Source organism: Balaenoptera borealis, assembly GCF_965194805.1.
Source record: "Balaenoptera borealis genome assembly, chromosome: 2".
NCBI classification, from domain to species: Eukaryota; Metazoa; Chordata; class Mammalia; order Artiodactyla; family Balaenopteridae; genus Balaenoptera; species Balaenoptera borealis.
The window spans coordinates 1,060,132-1,071,585 of NC_138867.1; the positions used below are offsets into that span (position 1 = coordinate 1,060,132).

The 11,454-nt window shown below is 58.2% G+C and overlaps 1 protein-coding gene and 1 long non-coding RNA gene across 5 annotated transcripts in view; one reads left to right on the top strand and one right to left on the bottom strand.

Annotated features, from left to right (window-relative positions):
- Positions 1-7,887, top strand: part of AHRR (aryl hydrocarbon receptor repressor) — a 75,641-nt gene extending 67,754 nt beyond the window's left edge. For all 4 annotated transcript variants that reach the window (XM_082382972.1, XM_082382973.1, XM_082382974.1 and 1 more), the window contains 4 exons: positions 292-479; positions 3,158-3,219; positions 3,440-3,581; positions 4,028-7,887. In XM_082382972.1, coding sequence (XP_082239098.1) covers positions 292-479; positions 3,158-3,219; positions 3,440-3,581; positions 4,028-5,021 — 1,386 coding nt within the window. In that variant the 3' untranslated portion in view covers positions 5,022-7,887. The remainder of the gene's footprint in view (positions 1-291; positions 480-3,157; positions 3,220-3,439; positions 3,582-4,027) is intronic.
- LOC309624649 lies at positions 7,877-11,442 on the bottom strand. The gene is made up of 2 exons (XR_014242072.1): positions 10,194-11,442; positions 7,877-9,926 (listed from the first exon to the last, which is right to left on the bottom strand). It is a non-coding gene; the product is annotated as an uncharacterized lncRNA (long non-coding RNA).
- Positions 11,443-11,454: the final 12 nt, after the last annotated feature.

The following is an 11,454-nucleotide window of genomic DNA, read 5'->3' on the forward strand; positions in this document are numbered from 1 at the left end:
CCCCCGAGTGAGGGCTCGCACACCCACACACCCATGAGTGCACACATGAGAACACGCTGGAAGGTTAGAGGATGTTACGGGGCTGCCAGAGAAACCCCGAGTCATTCAAAGGCGGTAGGGAGCGCCTGTCCCAAGGGCCAGCGTGGAAGACGCATTGGTTCGTGGCTCCTTAGAGACTCGGGATCAGAGCTCTCTGGCTTTCTGTCCCCGGGAATGTGAGTTCCACGGCCTTTGACCACGTTGATGATTCACTCTGTGAACATGCCTTCGTTTCTGTCTTTGAAACACCAGACGATGCAGTTTCAAGGGAAACTAAAATTCCTGTTCGGGCAGAAGAGGAGGGCCCCGTCGGGCGCCGCCCTGCCCCCTCGGCTCTCCCTGTTCTGCGTCGTGGCGCCCCTGCCTACTGCGGTGAAGATGCAGAGCGTGTGTCTGAGGGCGAAGCACAGGGTAGACGTCTCGGCCACGCCGGACACAAAGTGAGTAAGAGCCCCCAGCAGCCGCAGTCCCATCCTGGTGGTTCAGACACAGCGTCTCCACACTTAGTGTTTTCTGTCTATTCCTCCTTCATTTCCAGCAAGGAATACAATGACAAGCTTGTTGTTTTTAAAGTTACTGCGTCACGTAGGAAGCAACTATTAGAAAAAAGAAAACCTTTCACTGATATTTGTGAACTGTGGCACCAGACACTGCTGCATCTCTTCATGCCTAAGCCCTCCGCTTATGTGGGCCCGCGTCCCCCGCGGGGGACGGGAGGCCGGACCGCAGCCTCCCTGCCTCGCTCCGCGTGCCCTCCCTCAACACCAGGCTCGCCGCTGGGACACACGCTGCAGACAGGCGTCCCGCACACATCGCGCCCCCCCCCCCCGCGTCTTCTTGGCTCCTCAGAGTTAGGTTTTCTGGGAGATTCCTGTCTATAATTTCTCGGAGGTTTTCTGGGAGATTCCTGTCTATAATTTCTCGGAATGGGTTAGGTCTGTGTTGCATGGGTCAGGTTCTGGGAGAGATTAAGACGCTGTGCGCGTGCAAACCGTGTTTCCCGTGGTGCGAGGGAGACCCCGGGGGAGAGGAGAGGCGTCTGAGGTCCGCCTCTCTTCTTCCTCAATACCCTCCCCTGTGCCGCGACCAGGGGCAGAATGTCAGCAGACCTGAGTCTCTAACCCGCTTCTTTGTCCTTCCTCAGTACCCAGGTTCCCCTTTGACCTCAGCGCCCGTTCAGATGGCCGGGCTCAGAGCCCCCTGCGTCCCCATTCCTGCCCCGGGTTTGCAGGTGCAGCCATGTCTTCACGGCCTCTGGGTCCCGCACGTGCCGGCTCGTTAAGGCAGCAGTTTTCTGGAGCATTTAAAAATTAAATACATATGCCTTCTTTTTTCAAAGGTAGAAAATGTTGTAAAATAGGTGGGAGGAAATACAGAATGCCCGCGGGGAAAAACTCTAAAAATAACTGATGAAGCAACTAAAACGTGAGGTGCGACAAAGCACGTAGATTACGCTCGACCACACCTACGCGTGTCTTGCCGGCGAGTCGGCTCTGCCGCGCCTGCTTTCTCCCCACCACCTGGGCTGACGCTGGGGAGAAATACCCTCCACCGGCCTTTGCCGTCTCGGAGTTCTCTGCTTTCGAGCTCTCTGGCGTGATGATGGTAACTGAGCCCCACACGATGAGCTCTCCTCTTCTGTATGTTTCCCCAGCCCTACGAACGAGATGGAGGGAAAATCGTCCCCTCCCATCGCTTTTCCTAGAGGCCCTGCTGCCCCCCGGCGGCCACGCGGGGAAGCGCAGGTGTGCGGACGGCACCCCCAGCCAGGGCCGCGCGGGAGCCCTGGGCCCGGGGCGGTGGGTGCGGGCTCCTCGGCTCACCTGCCGCTGCCCTGGGCGGCGTGGACACCCGGACGTCCCTCGGAGGTCTGGCGAGGGTCTGTGCGGTGAGGGTTAGGGTGCTGCCCACAGAGTGACCGCGCAACGAACGCTAGACACACGTTGTACAGAACATCATCACAACTGGAAGAGGGAAGAAGCAAATAGCTTCTCTTGACCTCAGGTTTTCTGGAGCCGAATTCGGCTCTGAACCGAATTCCTAACCGGCCTCGGTGCCTGCGTCATGTTCGTTCCCTTCTGAGCTCAGAGGCTGTGAGGCGCTAGCCCGGGAGCCCGAGGCCCAGGAGGGTTGCTCCAGAAGGGACGTCGTGGTCGCTGGAAGGCATTTCAGGTCCTTCACAGCTTTTCCTGAACGGGACTTTGTGATACACCCTCACTCCTAAGTGTTCACAGGTTGTGTGTGTGTGATCTGTCTCCTGACTAGTCCTTCATGGACATGAACCGTGTAGAAAATATTTGAGTCGCCCGATGGTACCTTCCCCGCTAAGGGTGACGCTCCAACCTCATGGCTCTGTCTCCATCTCTGTCTCCATCTCTGTCTCCGTCTCTGTCTCTGTCTCTGTCTCCGTCTCTGGCTCTGTCTCTGTCTCCGTCTCTGTCTCTGTCTCTGGCTCCTACAGAGATGCCCAGAAGATGGAGAGGTAGGGCCACTGCAGTGCAGGAAGCCCTGGCTGTGGTGCCAGTTGGACAGGGTTTGAATCCCATTCTCGTACCTGCTATAGGGGCAGCTTTAGGCAAGTCACTTAACACTTCTGAGCCTTGTTTTTTCTTTTGAAATATAAAGAAAATATGATCTCCCAGGATAAGTTGCACATTGCCTTAGGATCTAAGATTATAAGATCTGTGAGACGTGTGTGTGTGTGTGTGTGTGTGTGTGTGTGTGTGTGTGTGTGTGTACACACTCCTCTGGGGCGATGGCCCAGCATCGCTAATTTAGTGCTCATGATGACTTTGTAAACTACCGCAAATAACTACTGCAAATCAGAGGAATCTGTATTTCCATTCTGACCATCCAGAAGAAAACAAATGCACCGAAAGTCATCTTAGGCATATGTCTGCTTTCTGAAGGAAATTCATTGGCCTGAAAGGTGACGAGAACTGGAATTTTCAGCAAACCTGTAACTGGGAAAAGGCTTTACAATCCGTACAGGCTTAAGAAGTGTGAGGTATTGTATCTTCTGCTCTTGGGTGTGACAGCAACACGGGTCGTGTTGTAATTTCTGCCCTCGACACACGTTTAATCTGCATGTTGTTTTGCTGTTTTCTGTCCTTCGCAGAGCAAAAGCTGCCGCAAGTCTCTGTGAACCAGAATTGCACGGAAAACCCAATTACTTAGCAGGTACTTGTTAAATTCTCCATCTCGTCTTTTTGAAATGGGTAAAATGACTGTGCCCCTGGAGACGTGCTGTGTTCTGTGGCGATGCGGGCTGGAGGGCTGAGCGGCGGACGGGTGCGCGGCCCCTCGGGCATTTCGGGGGAACCGACGTGTCGCTGGCGCTGAGGATGAGCGCTCGCCCAGCCCCGGCGCTGCTCACTCTCCCTTTTCCGAATCCTGACAGGGAGGAGCAACGGAGAAAATGGCCTGTCCGTGTTCAGGATGCCCGCGGACGCCTGCCACTGGGGCCGGCTTGCAACCCGGGCCCCCTGCCTGTGCCTCCGGGGCGGCCACGACCTCCTCCTCCAGCCCGAGGGGGCCGCAGGGTAAGTGGCTAAGGCACCGCGTCAGGCGGCCTCGACCACGGGGGCTGAAGCTCTCTCAGTGGGATGCGGGGATGCGCAGAGGGTGCCCACACCCGCTCCTCACCCTGGAGGTTGTCGTCACCCCTGTGGGGACTGGCCGGGGACAGTGGGGGCCACGGCCATGGCTCTGCCCATGGTTTGGACCCCCGGGTGACGCCCGGCCTCCGTGCTCACCTTTGCTCAGAAACCCTCTGCCCTCCCTCCCCTCCCAGGCCCCAGCTGCCCCCGCCTCTGGGTGCCGGGAGGCCATGGGAAGGCCCGTTCAGGAGGGGCGGAGGCTGGCCCCGTGTCACAGGGCCCCAGGCAGCGCAGAGCGGCCCCGGAGGTGGCCGGCACCATCGTGATGCGGCGCCTCCCCCTGGGCCCCCGCTGCCCCTGCTCTGTCTGACGGGCGTCTCTTCCCGCAGGGATGGGCGAGGAGAGGAACTAGGGGGGGTGCCGAGGGGCCCCTCCTGCCCAAGGGAGCGGAGGGACGTCCTCCCGTACAGCTGCCACCTCGAGACACAGGGACCCTCGAAGCACCTGAACTGGACGCCGGGGAGACACGGTCAGGACGGCGGCACCAAGCTGAAGCTGGAGCCCGGCAAGGGCGACCCGTTCCCCGCCGCGCCGGCCCGAGGCGCCTGCCTGCCCTACCCGGGCACACAGGGCACTGTCCACGCCGTCAGGAGTTCACCTGGCTCTCACCAGCCAAAGCCTCCCCCCGGGGCCTGCGCCGGCCGGACCAGCAGAGCCTTGCGGGATGGCCCCCAGGGCCAGGCTCCCCCTCCCACCAGCTGCCCCTTCCCTCAGGGGAGCCTGGAGGACGGGCTTCCTCGGCCGGGAGGGCAGCGTCTCCCCGCGGGGTGCTATCCCACCGAGGACAAGCTTCGAGGCGTCCCAATGCCCCCGGGAGCCCCGTGTAACCCCATATTGTCGCTCGATGTGCCCATCAAGATGGAGAGCGAATCCGGGTCCGAGGATGCGGCAGACGGCTACTCTGTGTCCCCGAGCCAGGCGTGGCTGGGGGCCAGCGACGTGGCCAAGAGACAGCTGGTCACTTTCCCTACCAGGATGCACCTGAAGATGGAGCTGGACTCCAGGCACCCCCTCTACAGCCCGCCCCTGGGGCCCGGCCTGCTGGGGGCCCACCCCAGGCCCGGCAGGGAGCTGGCCCCGTTGCACCCCGCACACTGCGCCTGCCTGGAGCCTCCGCCCCGCCTCTGTGCTGGGGGCCACCAGCCCCCCAGCCTGGGCTGTGACTGCCATGCTCCCGGGCCTGCGCCCGTGGTCAAGCTTGAGCCCCTGGACTCGCCCCCGTGGGCCGCTCACAGCCAGGGCGGGGCGCCCGGGATACTCCCCAGGAGCGCCTTGGCGACACGGATGCCACCCAGAAACCCCGAGTGCACATTCCTGCCGTAGAGCAGGCGTCCGTCAAGGCTGACGTCCGTCCCTCGGCCGGCCGGCATAGCAGTGCAGGGGCAGAGACTTTCCTGAGGGAGGCGCGTGCAATAGCAAATCCTGTATCTCGTCAAACGCCACTGAAGTGCTTAAATGCAGAGTGGTCTTAAGTCTGCTCAAGTGTGACAGTATTGCCCTCTAAGGGGACACGGTTTCTCAGAAAAAGGCCGGAGCGAGCTGGGCCGCCTGGCGGGGCAGCACTCGGTGCTCTGAGAGGTGCAGCAAGTGAGGGCAGGCGACCGGCGACCTGGCCCGACCGCAGTGTCCAGCGCCCACCCCCATTCCCGGCTTCCCCGACGCCGCCTCCGGCGAGTGGACCTCGGGGAGCAGCCTCACCCTGGGGGTCCCACTGCCGAGACAGCAAGTTGGGAATCAAGCTTATTGAACGGCAGGTGACCACTTGCCCATTCCTGGGAGGAGTCCAGAAGTTCCAGGCGGAAGAGGCTGTCAGCACCGGGCCGGCACTTCACGACCACGACGTGCAGCGTGTGCCTGAGGCGCTGGCGCAGGCTGAGGCCGGCCCGCGGGAGGATTGGCCACATCCCACCCTGTTCCTCCTTCCGCGAGCGTCTCTGGTGTGGTCAGGGGGCCCTGAAGGTGGTTCATGCTCATCTGCCTCTCACCGCATCACCCAACCTAGCTTACAGGGTCTGGATTTGGAAGTCTAGAGAAGTACAAGACGTAGGGAGAGGAACGAGTCAGTCCAGTTGTCCAGCTGTCTTGCTGACTCTCTACAGGTTTTTAAGTGAGACGCCAATCATCATCCCAGGAGGAACTATTAGAGACAAGACAGACAGGTAATGCTTTATAAAAACGAAAAAATTGTGGGGACTTCCCTGGTGGTCCAGTGGTTAAGACTCCGTGCTTCAAATGCAGGGGGCGCAGGTTCGATCCCTGGTTGGGGAACTGAGATCCTACATGCTGTGCGGTGCAGCCAAAAAAAGAAAAAAGAAAAAGAAAAAATTGTGAAAGTAATACATTCTGAACGCAGGAAATTAGGATGCAAAAGAATAAATCGGAAAGTGCAGGTCACCTGCAATCACCAGGGGTGGCTCGGGGCTCAGAGCGAAGTTCACCGCGCCTTCCGGGGTGACCCCACGCCACGGGTGCAGTTAGTGCAGGACACGACACCAGGGGACAAAATCACCACCGAGCAGGAGGAAGCTGGTGGGAGATCCCCCTGTGCTGGGGTTGGAGACCCTCCTTACGGATGTGGTCATCCGTCCCGGGAGTCTCGGGAGGTGCAGGGGCCCCTTACAGCCCCGCCACGTTCAGCGGGGGGTCTTTCTGGCCGGCATCTGTGGCTTTGGGGTGTCAGCGTTCAGCTCCTGAGTTAATGCTGAAGCTGTCTGCTAAATGCATCGTCACCTTGTCAGACTCAGGACTGGGCTGGCGGGACTGGGTCTTCTGGACCCTTAGGCAGCTGCCTGCTTCGTGGAGGGGCTTCCCCTGGGGGGCGTGGGGGGAGCTGAAGGTCCCTCCCTGGACTGACAGAGGTTACCCGTTGGAGCCCAGGTTTGGGAGTCACCAACTTGTGGCCTCCTGGGATCCCCGAGCCCTGCCCAGCAGCCTGTTCATCTCTGCCCAGCCCCCGGGGGCCTTGCAAAGGTGACATCGGTGCTGTGCTGTCCCCCCCGCCCTCGCGAGAGTCTCCCCCTCCCCGTCACGATGGCAGCCCAGCGCCCGTCGGGACCACCTGCTTCCCACCCTCGCTGCCTGCTGGCTCAGCATCCCTCTCTACTTAGTTCTCATGCTGAGCCCAGCACACCTGATAGATTTCATCCCTAAGACAAGGGGTGGCATTTCGGAAACTTCCTCCTTCCTTTCTATTCAAGCCAAGTGCCCAGCTCCTCGCGGACAGCCCTGCACCGTCTCTCAAAAGTAACTGGCAGCCTCTCTGGAGCTCCCTCTGTGCAATGTCACCCTCAGCACAGGGGTGGGTGCTGGGATGCACCGGGGCACCCCTCAGCGTGACGCCTGCCCTCCCGTCTCAGGGTACAGCAGACAGGTGCGCTGCATGCGCGTAACACGTAAGCGGGAAAACCCTGGGCCGAAAAGATGGAATTGAGAGACACCATTGCATGTTTGCACACTGTAGCCAGATCCCAGTGTAACCAAAGAAGAGCTGCAGGCTGAAGGACATTCAGCTGTCCCCGCCCACGAGGGCCACGGTGCCCAAACGTTTCAGATGCACCCACTCTCCCAGGACCAAGTGCACCAAATTGGTCACGGTGGGTGGGCGGACAAGTCGTGCGTTGCGATGCAGAATTCAGCATCTGGACATCAGCGCTGCAGGTCTTGCGTTCTGGAGAGGCCATCATGCTTGGGGCCCAGGTCCTGACATGCTAGGTCGGTGGGAACAAAACGTCCCTCAGTCAGCACCTTTGTTATTTCCCAGCCATGCCCCTGCTGAAAAACTGTGTGGGGAAGGTGAGGATGGAATGTAGAAGGTCAGATGTGGCCATTCCTGCTTTAAAATGTCATTACCAGTGCTAATTACGGGCTTGTATTTTCTGTTGTCTGTAGCTTTTGTCTATATAGCTGAAAAAATATTAAAATCAAATATGATGTAGGAATGGGGTGGAAGGGAGGAAATAAACACAAATTATATTTTATATTTTTGCAGTTTCCACTGGATGAAAAAAGTTTTCAATATCTAGACTGACTTGTTGAATTTTTAAAAATGGATACACTATAATATAACTTTTTGTACTGTTTTCTCAGTGCCTTTAGAAAGCTTTCAAATACATTTCTGATACTGTGGTTTGTATTAAATTTGCAATATTGATGTAAAATAAATCATACGTTAGTACATGTTTACTGTAAATGGAAACGTCTACTTGATTTTCCAAATTTATTTCCTTTAAAGCGTGTGTTGGCTAATTTATATTATAAGACTGTCCTTCACCACCAGATACGAGGCGGTAATAAAAGCACAAGTGCACCCGGGGCCAAAGGAGGAGCGCCGGTGGCCGCTTTCTCAGCGCTCCCTCCCTTTCCCGCCCGTCACTGAGGGTTGGGGGGGACCATCCCAGGTGTCTTCAGGACACCCCAGACTCAAGCTCTCCTGCGAGGAGCAGACACCTGGCCCCGTGTCACATGTGTGGTGGGGTCGGCCTTGCCCTGCCCAGGACCTGGTGACAGGTGTGTGTGGGCAGGGCCGGGAGGTCACCAGGGCCCGGGCGGAGACCCCTCCCAAGGCCCAGGGGGCCGTGTTTTCATTCCCTTTGGTCAAGGAACACCCCCAGCCTGCACAGGCGTCAAGTGCTCCATACAGAGCTTGGATCTGCCCGTGCTGCAGCAGTCGCGCCCCGGCCGGCCGCCACCTGCGTCCTGCAGGCCACACCCCCGTCTCTACTCTGTGACTCCCTGTCCCTCCTGGGGAGACCCGGCCAAGCTGCCCCCGCCAGCCGGGCCTAAGCCGGCTGCTCCCCGTCCCTGGAGGCCACCTGCCCAGCTTGCCGTCCCCACACCCTCCCCCCACCTGTGTTCTTCAGACTCACAGCGTTGAGACCTGGGGCTGGACAACACTCACGCCATCACGTGACTCTCCCACCACCTAGCCTGCTGCTGCTGCGGTGGATTTGCGGGTGGATTTCCAGTCCGCAGAAATCCGATCTGCGGTGGATTTCCCAGACTTCTACGTGCCCAGCGGCTGCCCCCCCCCACCCCCCCGCCCAGTGCGCCTCTGTGGGACGGAGGACACACCCGAGGCTGTTGACGGCTCACACCTCACCAGGGGCTGCCCAGGCGTCCTCCAAAGGCGTCCTGCCACGGGCAGCTGTCACAGCCCGTTCGGGCCGCTGGAACGAAGATACCAGAGGCTGGGTGGCTTACCAACAACAGACACGTACTTCTCACGGCTCTGGAGGCTGGCAGCCTGAGACCTGGCTGCGGTGGCAGTGGGGTCTGGCGCAGGCCAGCTCCCAGGTGCTGACTGCTCGCTGTGTCCTCGCCAGTGGCGGGGCGCGGGAGTGTTGCGAGGTCTCTCCGAAGGGAACGGGCCCCATTCTCATGGCCTAGTCACCGCCCCCAAGGCCCACCTCCTAACACCGTCACCCTGGGGGTCGGTTTAGCATGTGAGATCTGGGGCCATAGCAGCCTCCCACCGGCGCCCACTGGGGTCTCGCCTCCCCACCGATTTGGTACCGTCAGACGTTTTAGCTCCGTCTCTCTGAGGCGTGAGGTGGCAGTGAGCTGTTTTATGGGCATTTCCTTCCCTCCTTCACTCAGCTGGTTGCTGAGCCCCTGCTGAATACCAGGCCCTGTGACAGTGCCGGGGACACATTAGGGAAGAAAAGATGCAGAAATCACGCTGCTGAAGCTGACATCCCTGTGCATGTGGACAGGGGACAGGGTGCAGACAAGGGACCAAAGAACCGTGTGAGCTCTGTGACGCATCGGGAGGCGGGTGCTGCACAGATGGGTCAGCTGGCGTCCTGTAGCCCAGGTGGCGGTTCTGTGGGCCAGGCAGACTTCGAGCCAAGCCTTGACAGGCACAGTGTCCAGGGTAGGGGTGGAGGAGGCTTACGGGCTGGAGCGAGAGGCTGGGATGAGGGCAGGCAGGGGCGGCGGGTCACAGGCAGGTCTGAGGGAGGGGAGCACGGCAGGGCTTCCGGTGAAAGCGACCCTGGGCCGCGGTCTGGAGGCCGTGCGGCTGCAGGGCAGGAGAGGGGCCCCACGGCCCCCCTAAGGACCGGGTCGGGGCCGGGAGGCAGCCCCGCCCTGGTTTCCTCCCCAGCGCGCTGGCTGCTCCTCTGCTGTCTGTCCTGCATTTGTTGGCCGTCTTTGGTGAATTGTGGGCGTCGTTTTAAAATTCAGGATAGTAGTGCTTCGTCAAAGATTTTCTCTCAGCCTATGGCTTGTCTTTTAAGAATTAAAAAAAAATACAAGGGTTTAAAATCTTAGCACGGCAAACTATCTTTTTCTTTATGGTTTATGTGTTTTGTATCTTAAGAAAATGACTCCCTCTGACCGTGCCTTTGATATAAAGCCCATTTTGCCTGGTATTAATCTTGCCACACCAGCTTTCTCCGGCCCGGACCAGCCGGTGTGCAAACCTCCTCCACACCTGTTCCTTTATGTTCTAGACATTTTTCTCAGAAATAACTGGTTGGTTTAAAATCCACTTACTCGTGTTCTTTCTTCTTTTTTCCCGGCTGCGTGGGGTCTTCGATGCTGCACGCGGGCTTTTCTCTAGTTGCGGCGAGCAGGGGCTACTCTTCGTTGCGGTGCGCAGGCTTCTCATTGCAGTGGCTTCTAGGCGCACGGGCTTCAGTAGTTGTGGCATGCGGGCTTCAGTAGTTGTGGCTCATGTGCTCTAGAGCACAGGCTCAGTAGTTGTGGCGCACGGGCTTAGATGCTCCTCGGCATGTGGGATCTTCCCGGACCAGGGCTCGAACCCGTGTCCCCTGCACTGGCAGGCGGATTCTTAACCACTGCGCCACCAGGGAAGCCCCACTTGCTTGTGTTCTGATAACTGATATATCTGAACATATCTGTACTCTTTACTTTGTGTTTCTAGTTACATATGATCCTTTGGCTTTTTTCTTCCTAGTGTCCCTGTGGGATTGCTTGCACTTTCTCTTCATATTTAACAAAGTCTAATCTAGAGCTTATCAAGACCTCTGTTCTCTCAGGATGCTTTAGAAGCAAACCACCTGGCTCCCTTCTTTACGCCTGCCAAGGTTGGAGGGCCTCTCTAAAAACACTCCTGGTTTGCTTCTGCTGAGCAGTGAGTTTCAGTGAGAGCTTCTAGGCTGAGGAGGACACCAAACCCAAGTGAAGCGCAGGCCCCTAGCTATGTGTTCTTGGGGGGCCTTTCCTGACCCAGGGATCCCAGTACCTGGGAAGTATGGCTTTTTGGGGTTTTGTCGTTTGTTTTCCCTGGTCCACTCTTGCACTGAGGTTGATCAAACTGCCTTTACAGTTAGAATTTCAAATATAATTTTAACTTTTGTTTCCATTCTTCATTTCTCAGCTTGGTGCTATATTTTCATAAATTACTAGGTGCAGATGACATAAGAGAGGGGTCAGCCATCAGTCAGTACGGTGCTGAAGTCCTGGGCCCTTGGAACGTGATCCGCTGATCTGACTGGTAATTTTTGGTGTACGTGGCCACAGCAATGGGGAGCTCACACAGCGCCACCTTCCTGCCCCCGTGTGCACGTGTGTGCTCACGTGGGTGTGGTGTGTGTGCGTGGCGCGTATGTGTGTGGCATGTCTGTATGTGGTATGTGTGCGCTGTGTGTCTGCTGTGTGTGCTGTGTCTATACGGGTGGTGCGTGTCCTTGGGTGTGGTGTGCATGTGTTTGGTGTGCCTACACGTGCGTGGTCTGTCTCTCTCTGTGGCGTGTGCCTGTGGTGTGTGTTTACGTGTTTTCGGTGTGTGTGC